The 13,353-nt window shown below is 50.4% G+C and overlaps 4 protein-coding genes across 4 annotated transcripts; 2 read left to right on the plus strand and 2 right to left on the minus strand.

Moving 5' to 3' along the window:
* Positions 1 to 113: 113 nt before the first annotated feature.
* On the minus strand, positions 114 to 1,293 carry BO97DRAFT_372040 (uncharacterized protein). Its single transcript, XM_025692846.1, has 2 exons — positions 1,056 to 1,293; positions 114 to 930 (listed from the first exon to the last, which is right to left on the minus strand). The coding sequence occupies exons 1-2, from the start codon at positions 1,070 to 1,072 to the stop codon at positions 468 to 470; spliced, it is 480 nt and encodes a 159-aa protein (XP_025549878.1). The 5' UTR covers positions 1,073 to 1,293; the 3' UTR covers positions 114 to 467.
* A 221-nt stretch (positions 1,294 to 1,514) lies between these two features.
* Positions 1,515 to 6,800, plus strand: BO97DRAFT_372043 (uncharacterized protein). The gene is made up of 3 exons (XM_025692847.1): positions 1,515 to 6,102; positions 6,151 to 6,339; positions 6,394 to 6,800. The coding sequence occupies exons 1-3, from the start codon at positions 1,834 to 1,836 to the stop codon at positions 6,547 to 6,549; spliced, it is 4,614 nt and encodes a 1,537-aa protein (XP_025549879.1). The 5' UTR covers positions 1,515 to 1,833; the 3' UTR covers positions 6,550 to 6,800.
* A 787-nt stretch (positions 6,801 to 7,587) lies between these two features.
* BO97DRAFT_415767 (uncharacterized protein) lies at positions 7,588 to 8,463 on the plus strand (the record flags this gene model as incomplete). The annotated part of the gene is made up of 1 exon (XM_025696409.1): positions 7,588 to 8,463. The coding sequence occupies one exon, from the start codon at positions 7,588 to 7,590 to the stop codon at positions 8,461 to 8,463; it is 876 nt and encodes a 291-aa protein (XP_025549880.1).
* Positions 8,464 to 10,932: 2,469 nt separating this feature from the next.
* Positions 10,933 to 12,896, minus strand: BO97DRAFT_406727 (T6SS phospholipase effector Tle1-like catalytic domain-containing protein). Its single transcript, XM_025695473.1, has 3 exons — positions 12,394 to 12,896; positions 12,157 to 12,333; positions 10,933 to 12,064 (listed from the first exon to the last, which is right to left on the minus strand). Exons 1-3 carry the CDS (start codon positions 12,443 to 12,445, stop codon positions 11,073 to 11,075), a joined length of 1,221 nt encoding a protein of 406 aa, XP_025549881.1. The 5' UTR covers positions 12,446 to 12,896; the 3' UTR covers positions 10,933 to 11,072.
* Between the last annotated feature and the right edge of the window lie 457 nt (positions 12,897 to 13,353).

Consider the following 13,353-nt stretch of genomic DNA (forward strand, 5'->3'; position numbering starts at 1 on the left):
CCTATGCGTATGTGATCATTCCGCTTACCTACATAAGTGATTGCGAATCAGCAATCCCCGAATCTCGATGACCTATCAGGATTGAGTCTTCTCTCAACAAAAGATAATAATAAGCTTCGATAAATGCTATGTACAAGTTGAATCGGAAGCCACCTCCAATACCTCAGACAATAGTGTCTCGCCGACTCCCGAGCCTGTAGCCCATTCCGAAACGACGCAAAGTACACGAAAACGTATGTCCATACGCACATCAGATGTCTACGATGTTCCACGCTTCCCGGTCCAATCTAAGTCCCAACAACAAACAGCCTCCTCTTTATCGCCCCAAGAGCATAAGCACGCAGATGTGCTCACGGCTCGGATATGTATTGACAAAGGAAAATCGCCAGACCATCCACCCGGTATATGTGTCCCGCTTACTGCAAAAAGAAAGTCGAGGAAAAGAAAAGAGCCTCCCTAGAGCCTCCCTAGAGCCTCACCTTGACATCCACACACGGCAGCGTCCATTCCCTCCGTCCCAGGAGACTCCGCACCCACTCCATCCCAATCCCCGTCCATTCTTGAGGAACACCGGTCTCGACCGATTGGTTGAAGGCGAGCCGGCGCTGCGCCTCATCGACGACGGCTCCGGAGAGCGCTTTGGCGGTGGAGGTCATCGTCTCCAGGAGATATTCGGCGAGGGTCTCGGTGGCGGGGCTGGCCGGGCATGCGGTCGGTGCGGCCGCGGCCGGGGTGGTGTAGCGCGGACTGAACCAGTCGCCGCGCAGGTCGAAGAAACATCGGTCGGACCAGTGGCAGGAGGAGATAAATAGGATGAGGAGTAGGGCTGAGCAGTAGATGCACGGTCGGTGGAGGATGTAGGTGAGGGTGACGAAGGAGATGATGAAGAGGGGGGAGGCGTTGGTGGGAATGAAGAAGAGGGGGAGCCAGCTATGGATACTTGCGTTAGTATGGTTGATCGCGTGTTGATAAGTAGAAGGTGAGGTGAAGTGGATTATGTAAATTATGAATTATGAGTTGGATATCGATGGTGCAGAGGAAGGGGGGAAATGTACCTCCGGAGGCAGAACATGGTGAGTTTGCTGAGGATGTATGTTCAGACGGTGAACGATGCAATCAGTGGCGAACAGGAACGGCTGGATGAATAGTTTCGTGGAGAGATGTCACGTAGAGATGGAAGTAAGGCGACGGAGAGAGGTTAAAGATGATCGAGAAGAGTCATCTCATTGAGATTGCGCATCCATGTTCAGTAATCTCGCTATATGGTCTGGCTTGATGTTGCGAATTGGAAATTGGAAGAGGGTTCGATCAGTTCGAATAGAGTCAGGTTGGCTCATCATCCCGAGATACCAATACCGTCATTGTGTAATATTACGGTTATTAGCATGAGCCACACTTCACTCTCTGCCTCTTTTCTGCGCCTACGAGTACTACTTTTTCACACCCACCGCCACAATTACCACCCACCACCAGCTGTCTTTCTTCCACCTCTTCCCGCTTACCTCCAATTTCTCGCTTCCTCCGAGCTTTTTCCTCTCTCCTTCTTCCTCTTCTCTTTCCCTTCACTTTTTCTTCCCTCCTCCCTTCATTCTCATCCCGTGTACAATAGTCCGTCCTTTGCCTTCTGATCTTTCTCCTTCTCCTTCTCCTTCTTCTTCTTTCTGCTCCTGTTTAGCTTGCATTCTTTAATTGATTGCGCCGAGTCTGGGTCGTTACCTTCACTCCCGCTCTCTCTCTCTTGCTTTGCTGGCTCTCGAAAGAGAGCTACTCCTGATCTACCTCGGAGCTTGAATTTTCGTTGGAGGTCGCCCCATCTATCGGCGAGTGACAGAAATGTCCACCCCCAATGATCTTCAGGCCCTCTTGGCCAGCATCAGGCCCCGCCCTTCGCCTTCGGGCACCCCTGCTCATGATGCCTCCATGCCGCCGTATCCTATGCAGTACCAGCAGGGTTACCGTCAGCAGCATCCGCAGCAGCATCAGCCGCCTTACGATGGCCAGAGCTATCCTCACCCGCAGCTGCAGCAACAGCAGCAGCAGCAGCAGCTTCATGGTTACCGCCACCCGTCGGTTTCATCGAACATTCACAGCCCGTCGCCTTCCGTGAATACTCCTCCTCACCACGGCTCGGATATTCTTAGTCCCAATGTTCCGACCCCCCGTGGTGATATGTACTTCCATCAACCTCCGCCGTCCCAGCAGCAACAACAGCAACAGCATCACCAGCCGTTGCCTCATAATCCCGACCGTGCGGTCAATTTGTTGAACCTGCTCAAGTTTAACCAGCCTACCACTCCTGCTCCCCAGCAGCAACAGACTCTGGTTCCTGGCGCTGAACAGCCCAGTTACCTACAGCCTCGTGCACCTGGCCTCGAGGAGCAGTCGAAGGTTCACGCGAGAAACATCTCCGCCTCGGATCTGGTTGCGTCGCTCTTTGGTGGCCAAGGTCAAGGTGCTGCGGCCGCTGCGGTTAGACCTTCGGGTTCGATCTCCGGTCCAGCTGGTGCTGGCGAGAGCTCCACGTCTGCTGCTCCGACCGCTGATAACACCCAGGAGATGTTACTGCGTCTTTTGAACCGTTCTAAACCTAGCCAGGACGTCTCGGATGGAACCGTGAAGGCTGTTTCTCAGTCTCCTTCTATGGTCTCATCCCAGAAGTCTCCTGTCCCCGAGGCAGAACTGAGTAATATTCTCAAGTCTCCCATTCAGGAGCCGGAGGAGTCTCTGGTGTCCCCCGACGAGGCTGGACCTTCCAAGCTTGACAGACCTTCTGCGGGCAAGGACTCGATGTTCACTTATGTCAACCCGTTTGAGCAGCTGGCTGCCGCATCTCCTCGAAAGATCACTCCTCAACCCAAGTCTCGGAGCGAGAGTCCCGCTATTGAGATCATGAAGAGCAAGAAGATCACCATCGCCACCAAGGTCGAACCGTCTTCAGCTTCCGAGGCCGTTGAGACCCCGCAGACTGAAGGCCCCAAATCGCCCATTTTGGCCGATGAGCAGAGAGAAGCCGTCAATTCGGTTGTCGAACGTCTTGTCGACGAGATTGGTCGCGAGATCGACAACGCTGCCACCAAGTCGACCGAAGAAAAGATTTCCCAGGCCGTTGCTACTGAGGAGGACAGTACTCAAGCTGTGATTTCTTCCATCGCCGGTCACCTCCAGGAGACGGCCGTAGAAGCCAAGGCTGAGGACAACACGGACAAGAATTCCGCTGAAGGAACTGCCACTCCCGCTGCTGTGAAGGAGACTTCCAACAATAGCAGCGGAGATGCTTTGGCAGACAGCTGGGAGAGCGCTGAAGACAGTGCTGAAAAAGAAGAAGAACGCATTGTGTCTGTGCACAATTTCCCTCTCAAACCGTTCATCTCCATCATCGTCAAAGCTCACTCAGGGAAGCTTGCAACCCTCCGTGATGACGGTATTATGGACATTGCTCGGCTTAAGAAGGATTTCGACCAATTGGATCGCTCTTTGACGTCCGCAACATCGGACTACATTGTGTACGCTCTGGCGAAGAACGGCGGTATGCGTATCATTCGTCAGGATGATGGAAGCGATAAGCAAATCTTCCGTTCTACCCGCGACCGCGTCTTTAACGTCGCCGTCTGCACCTCACAGGCCGCCACCGGCCGTACCACCGAGGAGCAGGCCATCTTGGGCATCGGCGTCAGTGGGACTGTGTACTGGGCGTTGATTTCACGCGCAGACAAGGACCTCTTTGAGCTTGATGCCCTCGAGAGCGAAAGCCTTATCTTCCCGCCTTTCCCTGCTTCAGACGAGAACACTTCGGGTGGCCAGCTGAAAACGCGGGCCAAACGAAGCTCTCGTCACCCTGGATTCTTCGCCATTGGTCGTGGCAAGAATATCTACGTGGTGTCTCCTCAAGCTGCTATGAATGCTACTTACGGTGTGTCTGGACCTCAGCGCGTCGTCAACACGGAAAAATTCTTCAAGGAACGTGCTCTGAAGATCTCTACCGGCAAGGCTGGCAAAGATTTCATGTTCAGCGACGATGACACAGTCATCGCCTCCCTCGACAAGACGGGTCGCTTACGTTTTTGGGATATTCGCGAGGTAGTCAACAACCCAGGGTTCTTTGGCTCTGGGCCCAACCCGGCCGAGGTTCGCGTTCCCTTGAACACCTTTGTCACTGGTTCCCCCGCAGAAAAGTCGTGGCCAACCTCAGTCCTCTTCATCGACAAGCTGCGTCCTTATGTCAAATCCATGGCACTTCGTTACGTTCTGGTGGGCTTGAAGCAGAACCACACCCTACAGCTCTGGGATATTGGGCTAGGTAAGGCTGTGCAGGAGCTCAAGTTCCCTCACGAGAACGAGTCGGACGCCATCTGCAGCGTCGCCTATCACCCTGCTTCGGGCATCATCGTTGTCGGTCACCCAACCCGCAACTCCATTTACTTCGTTCACCTTTCTGCCCCTCGGTACAACCTGCAGGCGATGTCGCAGGCCTCCTTCATCAAGCGCTCTGGTGAGAAGGACAGCACTCTTCCCAAACCCGAGTCTACTGCTTGCATGAGCGGCATTCGTGAGATCTCTTTCGCTTCCAAGGGTCAGCTGCGGAGCCTGGATCTCCTCCCGATCACCAAGTCGGCAGGAGATGAGAGTGGTTTGTTCGAGCTGTATGTCATGCACTCTCGTGGAGTGACGTGCCTGAACATCAAGAAGGAAGATCTGGGGTGGACCACCGACAATAAAATTGTCCGTCCGATCAATGCTCTGGAGGAAGGTTTTATTGACATCGCTGAGCTGCAGACCTTCCCCACCTACGTGGCGGATGAGCCCTCGGTTAATGGTGATGCGGCGCCGACTCCTACGAAGCCTGCAACTAAGGAGATTATTAAGAAGACGCCTGAGCTCAATACTGAAGCTGCTGTCGGGGCTGGTCCTAGTACCTCTCGCGTGCAGTCTCCCACCAAGGCGCCTGCCAAGAAGAAGGATGAGTCAATCGACGCTCTTTCTGCCCTTAGCGGTGTCGAGAAGATGGAGAAGAAGAAAAAGAAGAAGGGCACTCTTCCAGGCACGAGTGAGCCGTCCGTCAAGGGCAAGGAACCCATGGCTTCAAATGAAATTTCATCAGCTGAGGTTCCTGCTCCCATCCAAGGTTCTCCGGACAACGAGCCGGCTATTGAGGAGGCTGCTATCACCTCAAGCGCTTCTCAGCCAGTGCCTCTTGTTGCACCTACTGCTCCCAGTATCGGCCATGAAGACTCAGCTGCTATCTTGAACAAGCATCTGGAGGTGATTCAAAACGGCGTTTCTTCCCAATTCACTAAGAGCCTTGGCCGTGAATTGGAAGGCCTTTACACCCGCTTCGACGAAGAGCGCCGCAACTGGGATGCAGCCTCGGCAGCGAAGCAGGACCAGGTCTTGCGCCTCGTTTCCAGTACTCTCTCTGACAACGTGGAGAAGAACCTTGCTCGCATTGTTTCGAACAGCATCAAGACGGAAGTTGTGCCTGCTTTGACTGATCTTACTGCCACCGCCGTCGGTAAGCAGCTTAACACCGTGGTACCGCAGCAGCTGGGGTCCGTGGTCCCTCGTGAGGTGCGACAAGCTCTTCCCGAGGCAGTCACTCGTGCCTTGCAGCAGCCCGATTTGATGAAAGTCTTGTCGGATGCGGTGGGTCAGAAGCTCGCTTCTCGTGTGGAAAGTGAGATCTCGAAGGCCATGCAGAACACGATCACTCCGGCAATTAAAAATGTTGCTGTGCAGACTGCCGACAAGGTTATTGGCGGTATGGAGAAGCAGATGCAGGCCCAGTTGAAGCAAGTGGAAGCTCAGCGTCAAAGCGATGCCGCCAAGATCGACCAGCTCACTTCGCTTGTTCGTGGACTGTCCGACACCGTCGCCTCGCTGGCTGCAGCCCAAAGCGGTTTGCAGAGTGAGGTTGCGAAGCTCAGCCGTGCCCTGGCCTCCAAAGATAATGCCGTTGAGCATCAGCATGCACAACAGCAACAGCCACAGCAGCCGACCGCTCCGGCTCGCAATGCCCCTGTTGATGCGGCAACTCCTGAACAGATTGAGTTGCAAGAGATTGCGCATTTGATGAGCCAAGGTCTCTTCGAAGAGGGATCGGTCAAGGTCAGTCTTTGGTATAACATTGTTGATTCAGCGTGCTAACTATAGTAGTGGCTGCAATCGTCTCAGCAGGCAGACCTGTTCGATAATCTCTTCGTCCGCATGAACCCGTCCTACCTGACCAGTCTCTCCCCCATCGTGGCCCTGTCTGTGGGTGTTGCTGTGACTTCGTCCTTGCGGACCAACCCCATGGAGCGTTTGACCTGGCTGGAAGTAGTTTTGCAGACGGTGAACCCAATGGTATTTTTCTCCACATTCATGGAGATCCTGGACCAACACTAACAGTCTTTTCAGGACCCTGACATTCGTGAGGTTGCTCCTAAGATTATGGACATCCTTATTCAACGACTGGAAGCGCTTTACATGTCGGTGGCCGAGAACTCGCCACATGATCCTATCATCCGCAAGATTGCGCCATTGTCACGTCGTGCCAGACTTCTGCGAGGATGAATATCTTCTCGTGAGCCTTGTGATTCAAGCCTACTGCTGCTAATGAATAATGTAATTCCTATGGGGATGTTGATAAAAAACAAGGGGGCGAATGTAATGTCTCGCAACTTGATTGCTTTTTCGCTTGAGGATTGATGACTACTTTACTTGGTTTAGCAATGAAAAACATGAGGAAATGATGAGGATGGTAGATTCATTACTTAGTATCTAGCCTGATCCGCATAATATGACGAATGACGAGGCATTGCAGCTACGAATGAAAATGCATTCAGATCAAAGACTTAACTTTTCCATCCCCTTATCCACATTGCCGTGCATTCGCAAGAACCTGACCACCTTTCAAGATCGGATCGCTCGACCAACCGGTCCGCTACCGGTCTTCTTGCGCGGTCGCACAGGATTTTATCGCTTGCGCATAGAATTGAGGGAAACTTGAAGAGTTGGATTGAGATCGGCCTCTAATTTGTATACGGGGTGCTGCTAATCAATTTGCAGAACGTGACGCATCCCTCAGGCGTACACTTAGATTTGACATGAGGGTCGACCAGTCCGGAGTCCGAGGTAAACATTATTCTAATATTTGAGGCAACCTCGAAGGCTCCTCCTTCACGTACTGAATGGTCTAAGTTTCTTCCATCCTCCAACCACTCTTTTCATTTGGTATGACACCTTAAATCCAGCCGCATGTTCATCCGCCCTTGGGTATGGTGAATGGATTTCTTCCAAGCAGACTTCCTGTCATGCTTCACACGGCCTGTTTTAGTTCTGAGATACCCGGGATTCAGTCATATATGAACTTCTTGATGGCTAAAATAGCTGGAAGTGACAACTTAACAGATACCACAAGCCCTCCATCACATAAGACCTTGCTGTCTTTTACAGCCATCAGTCTCACGCGTTAATCCCCATCTCTCTCGGATTATCTCTTTCACCCTGCTTACTTCCCATGATGATTTGATCCAGATGTCCTTCAGAGATAGTCAAAAGGCGATGACGATGTCTTCTTCATTGGAAAAATCAGAACATGACGTCGGCACAATGTCTTTATCTGTTCCACCATGTTTCCTACCCCCAAGGCTTCCTCAAGCTGAAGACTACCAGCCTGAACTCGACATCTTCCTTCTCGAAAACGTCATGAAAGCCCTTCGTGGATTCAAGCAGAGCGCCCCCACAAGCCAAGCAGGGACTCTTACAATTGCTTTGGAGATGACCTCACGCTTCAGGCAAACTTTGGGGTCATTTGGTGAACTTGATGAAGATGAGCTCCATGACGAGGATAGGGACACTACCCATCCCAAGATTATCACTGAACTGTTCATGGCTTTCCTACGGCCAATGTATACAAACATGCAGGCTACCCAAGTGATGAAGAACACGCGCGAGGAGGTTATGTGGCTCAATACTCGCCGTCCCTGGCGCAGGTCTTCGCTTTGGCTCATGATTCGGATCGTGCTCCAGCTCGCTTTCCGCAGGTTAGGCATATATCAGGAAACGGATGATTCCGATAAGCAATTCATAGTCTACTTTCTGGGTTCCGTGCTCAGGTCCTCGCACGACCTGCTGCCTAGCAAGTGCCCCCATATCATGAGTACCAAAATCGTGCGTCGCTTGCTCAATCTCAGCTTCTCGAATAAGGCCTGTTGGTATACTCCCGTTCAGCGTGCCTTAGAAAAAGCAAAGGATACTATTCAGTACCGCTGGCGCAAAATCATGGCGCACGAGAATCACTACACCGATTTTTCAAAGCTAACTAGTTTGGGCTTTATTTTGATATCTACTGCTCTCTACCCGGTCTCGATGCTAACCTGGAAAAAGATACAGAATCGGAAACGATTGGACCGTGAACCCCGGGGAGATCACACCCACCTTCAGCACTTATCATATTTGCAGTCGAGAAACTACCGGGTCATCTGAGCTTTCATGATTCAGATTATCAAACATACAATATTGCCGCACTAGAAGATTAGGTTATGTCAAATTTGTAAGGATATATAGGTATAGAGAACATATACACTTAACTGGGCTGCTTAATTACCGATTAAACTATAATACTACCTTTCCAGCATGCTCTGATTACCCTGAAGCTCTCTTAATTATACTACTTACTATGCTTGAGCTGTGGATAGCATGTGACCACTCTACTACATATATTCATAATCTCCTTGGCGATTACGACCCAAACATCCTGATTAACATATTTTGCTCCCTCCTGCTTTCTTCCAGGTTGCAGATAGTACAACTAGCTCGTGCGGAAGACTATTAGCATCAACGTGGACTTCGAGTCACATAATATGGGTGTGGTATTTTTCAGGCTCTTGGAAGACCTAATAGCTTCTCTGTTCGATATATTTTGATCAGTCCAAGGCCCATCAGCGCCTGCTCGCGTCCATTGAGAAAACTGACAGGGCGCAAAGGCGTTCCAAGGAATATGAGCTGCAGCAAAAGAGTTAAAGATATCAACAGCTCATGGATCTTGCAGATAACACAATTTGTAAATACTATGAAGTTGTTGTTAACAAGTACTGCAATATCCGACAACGTCAACACGACCTAAAATGCCCGAAGGAAGCCTTCAAGCAACAAGCTAGAAGTATGTTTATCCAAGTTCATGAGTGGCCCCTGCCTAAGGATCTACTTGAAGCAAAGTCCACTGTCTTTGTACTTGTTGTACCTTGACCTTTCAGATATTAGCGTGATACTAATAATATTTTTCTTGATTAATGTACTGCATCTCGACTACCTTGCCCATAAGAAACCTATATATGAATTTCAGCTACAAACCTATAAAGGCCTGATACTTTTCTTTGAAAAAGTTGAGGGGGTATGAAGGGCAGGTCTTCTATCCGAGACTAAGCTTTATGACTGAACACATAAACGTGGACACCATATCTCTGATATAATTTTGAAAGACGTCTGTGCTAACAATAGATTAAATCTGAGTACTATAATAATAAGCAAGGATGTTTCATCGCCCCAGTGACCAATATATTGAAAATCATTAATATATGCTTATATAAAGTTCCTGCAAGAAGCACAGCCTTTCGGTCAGTAGGAACAGATAATATTTTATATCCCAATTTAATTATTACTGCACAAGATACCTGTCCATCTAACATATCCCTTAATAAATATAAGACTCTCCGCACAATGCCCCTAGGCTTTCATATATAAGAGTAAAACATACTCTTGCAGCTGACTGTCCCATCGATTAACTATAGAAAGACATAAACAAATATCTTCATCCTTCAAATAATTTTATCAAGCTAGCCCTTCTACTCGTAAATATGCTCTGAGGGCAGGGCACCGTATATTTAACAATGATCACTTAGCTGGAAATTTGCTAGAACAGATCAGGGAGACTGCAGACAGGATCAAAGGTAACTGGGAGTTAGCACAGGGACTCAACACACTCATCCGCCTGACACTGAGAATACTGTCTCTAACACAGTCTCTTAGCATACAAGAGATGTTGTCTGCAACACCTGAGGCAGCTTCGCGGTATCGCACTCAGCTGGGTCAAGCTTGTCCAGGAAAAAGCAACCTGTGCGAGAGATGACAAGCATCGCAACACTTCAAGTGCACGCTATGTGCATCTTAGCTTGATCTGTGTAGAGATTTTTGACGCTGAGGGCTTCCTCGACCGACTGTTGGACAGTTCTATCGACGCGTCGGTATTTATATAATGCTGCATGGTGATTCATGACAGGAAAGGATCTAGTTATAAGCGCTACTGATATTCTGCTCCTAATCATGTATCGGTGTTAGAAAGTAATGTCTTACCGCTGCCTTTCCCATACTAGCGGAAAGCATTTTGCATCTCAAAAGTGCGGCGTTGGACACGGCTATCGGGCAAGTCGGGACGACATACCATGCAGGATCTGGCTGGTCTACTGTGGCTGAGCGATCTGAAAGCTGGCTTTTCAGCTACACCACAAAGCAGGTCTAGAGTGATCGGGGATTACTTGTGCACTACAACCTCTTGACTGGCGAAATACTTATTAATGGCCTGCCGCTGGCTCGTCTGCCTGCTAATTATGAACGGCACGATCAACTTGATGTTCTTCCGAGTGTGCGACCAAACTACTTTCTTCGACTGCTCCTCGGTTGAACAAGTTCTTACTCATGATGTGGCTATCAACACTAGTAATCTCATATCAATCAAATATGTCTGTCCTTGAGACACTGGCTTCGCTATACCTCGTGCCAGAGATGTCCTCGATATCAGTCCCCAACTATAATACATTTGTGTTGAGCGAAGAATACAAGTTCGACATTGCCACTTTGCAGACTCCTATAAAGGCCTCTAAGCTCTCTGTGCCATTTTCTGTTATTTGTGCACTCCGATTCTTACATCAAAACTCATATATAACAATTTATCTTAGGATTGGTACAAACAGCATCCAAATCGATATAATAGCAAAATTCCTGGAACGGGGACCCCGCGCCCTCAAAATTGACGCCAAAATACCTCCATATCATCTGCTTCGATCTTTGCCACACTTCATGCATCAAAACAAAATAGCTTAGTCCACCTCCTCGACATGAATGGTGCGGATTCTGCCCTTCATATACCTTTCTCTTTCCAGGGCGCGAACCTCCCAAATAGTCTTCGAATCAGCCAAAGCCCAAGAACCGTTATCCCGCTTGCCCATCAACGGAGCACAAGGCCAGCTCCAAGCGCGCAACTTGCGGTCATTGATCGACTCGTGGATGAACTCCCCAGTAAAGTGACCTTCCTCGCCCTTGGGGTTGTATTCAAGCGGCGTCCGATGCGAGGTACCACCAAGAACACCCTCCAATGTGCGGACCAGACTTGCCGTGTCGGTTTTCCCTTGGCTGGTGGCCCACGGAGTGAGATCGCTCTCCACCATCCGCGGGGGGACGTCAAAGAGGTACTCGTCGATGTCAAAGCTGAGCTGGCCGTCCTTCATACACTGGGCGATCATCCACGCCAGGGAGATGTTCGCCAGGTGAGGGTCCTTGCCTCCGCCGCCTACATCGGTGTGCACGCCGGAGAACCATACTTGGAGAAGTTCCTGGCCGGGGTTCGGCTGCGGAACATGCCAGAGAATCGGGGAGTAGGCGGTGCGCTCTTCATCCAGCGCCAGGGCGTGGAAGGCATATTTGACATTCGGAAGGAGGTAGGTATTCCGCAGTTCCAGGCGCTCGCCCAGGTCCTTTCCGAGCCAGGCCTTTTGAAAGCCCACTGTGTCCCACACTCCGATGATCTTGACGGTGAAGGGTGGAAGTTCTTCGCGGAAGCCTAGACGGCGTCGTTCCTCCGGCGTGTAGATGGGGATTTGCTTCTCGTAGAAGTCGTCGTACACGTTGGTGAAGTTGTCCATGCCCCGGTGGGTTAACAGCCCCCATCGACAGACGAGCCCGGCAATCGCGCGCGCTGTATATGCGCCCCGTGAGAACCCGAAGAAGAAGATCTCGTCGCCTTCGGTGTAGTTGTCGGTTAGGAAGCCGTACGCCGCTCGGACGTTGGCGCTCACGCCTAGGCCGGTGACCCCTAGGAATCCACCTCGTTAGCGGCGGAATATCATACTAGGTACTAAGTAGATGGGTCGAGGAAATGGGCGGAAAGAGAGGCCAATTGCTTACCACCCATGTACTTGTCTCCTAGGCCCGTGCCAACTCCTTTCTGGTAATACACAATCTGTGGGACTTCTTTCCGAACACCATTCTCTTCGACGATCGCAGTTTGACTGAGAGTCCGACTCAACCGGGTTACATTCGACGGCGGGTCGGCGGAATCGGCTGTCGAGTCCTGCCAGGTGCCTACGGGGATTATTAGTGAAAAGCAGCTATAGCAACGACCGGTGTTGGGTGGCTACGGACCATCGCAGCAGACTATCAGCCGCTTGTAGGAGCTGCGCTCGAGACGTGTCATTGTATATATGTTAATGGGAGTAATACGCAATAAGAAATGTGTTCCATGGGCTAGAGGGCCCCCATTATAGGGACTAAGGAGATTCATCACGACCGGGAATAGTGCTTATATATTGGTTCGAGGCATCTGACAGGCGTGCTCTCAATATCAGAGTCCATTCGTCAGCATTGGCGTTCAGCTCAGCTGCCACTTATTTAGATTGGGGAAACTTTTGTTTTCAGCCCTGTGGTCAGACTCCGGGGGGGCGCGCTGCTCATTAGCTAGTCTTCGTCATGATGGCTTTGTTGAAGAAAGACAAGTATCGGGAATACGGGCGGCGAATATGCCTTGCCATGGTGATTTGGTCAAGTCTGTCAAGGCCAGGTGATGAAGACATCATCATAAATTCTATTTGATCAACCAAAGGAAGGAAAGGTTATAGAAAGTCATACAATTAGAGAAGAGGTTGTTTGTTGCTGGGGCAAAAGGGGCAAAAAGGCGGCGGTGGAAGGCACTAAATCCGATCTATTTCTATTAAGCCTCTTCAACACGAGGCTGACTGACTGGCTTCATTCATCAGGCCTCCCCCGGATTCAGCTGAAATGCATCATGCGCGGGTTGACCGAAATACCGCTGTGCGCTTCGAAGTCAGTCCCTCGTATTCCTACTGCTCTTCGGCTCGTTGATGTCGGTCCGTCTGTTCTCATATTAACTTGCTCGGCTCATCTTCTGGCCGTCAAGTTTCCCCAGACCTGCGGTGTGTCGGTCAACGCGCAACGACTGAATTCTGTCCTGCAGCTGCCAAGGCTACGTCTGCTCGCTGTCACATTTATAAGAGGCTGTAGCGCCATCTGACCAACGACAAAGACGTTACCTCAAACATTTTTATGTTTGATTTCTGATCCTTGCTCAGGTAGAATGTCATCTGT

The sequence above is a fragment of the Aspergillus homomorphus genome (assembly GCF_003184865.1).
Source record: "Aspergillus homomorphus CBS 101889 unplaced genomic scaffold BO97scaffold_27, whole genome shotgun sequence".
Lineage (NCBI taxonomy): Eukaryota > Fungi > Ascomycota > Eurotiomycetes > Eurotiales > Aspergillaceae > Aspergillus > Aspergillus homomorphus.

Excerpts from the sequence above, each read along its gene's own strand:
- BO97DRAFT_372043 (XM_025692847.1), top strand. The coding sequence starts at position 1,834 with ATGTCCACCCCCAATGATCTTCAGGCCCTCTTGGCCAGCATCAGGCCC. Across the intron at positions 6,103-6,150 it reads TCGAAGAGGGATCGGTCAAG|TGGCTGCAATCGTCTCAGCA; the intron begins GTCAGTCTTTGG and ends TAACTATAGTAG. Across the intron at positions 6,340-6,393 it reads TGCAGACGGTGAACCCAATG|GACCCTGACATTCGTGAGGT; the intron begins GTATTTTTCTCC and ends CAGTCTTTTCAG.
- BO97DRAFT_406727 (XM_025695473.1), bottom strand. The coding sequence starts at position 12,445 with ATGACACGTCTCGAGCGCAGCTCCTACAAGCGGCTGATAGTCTGCTGC. Across the intron at positions 12,334-12,393 it reads GCTGATAGTCTGCTGCGATG|GCACCTGGCAGGACTCGACA; the intron begins GTCCGTAGCCAC and ends TAATCCCCGTAG. Across the intron at positions 12,065-12,156 it reads AGGAGACAAGTACATGGGTG|GGGTCACCGGCCTAGGCGTG; the intron begins GTAAGCAATTGG and ends GTGGATTCCTAG.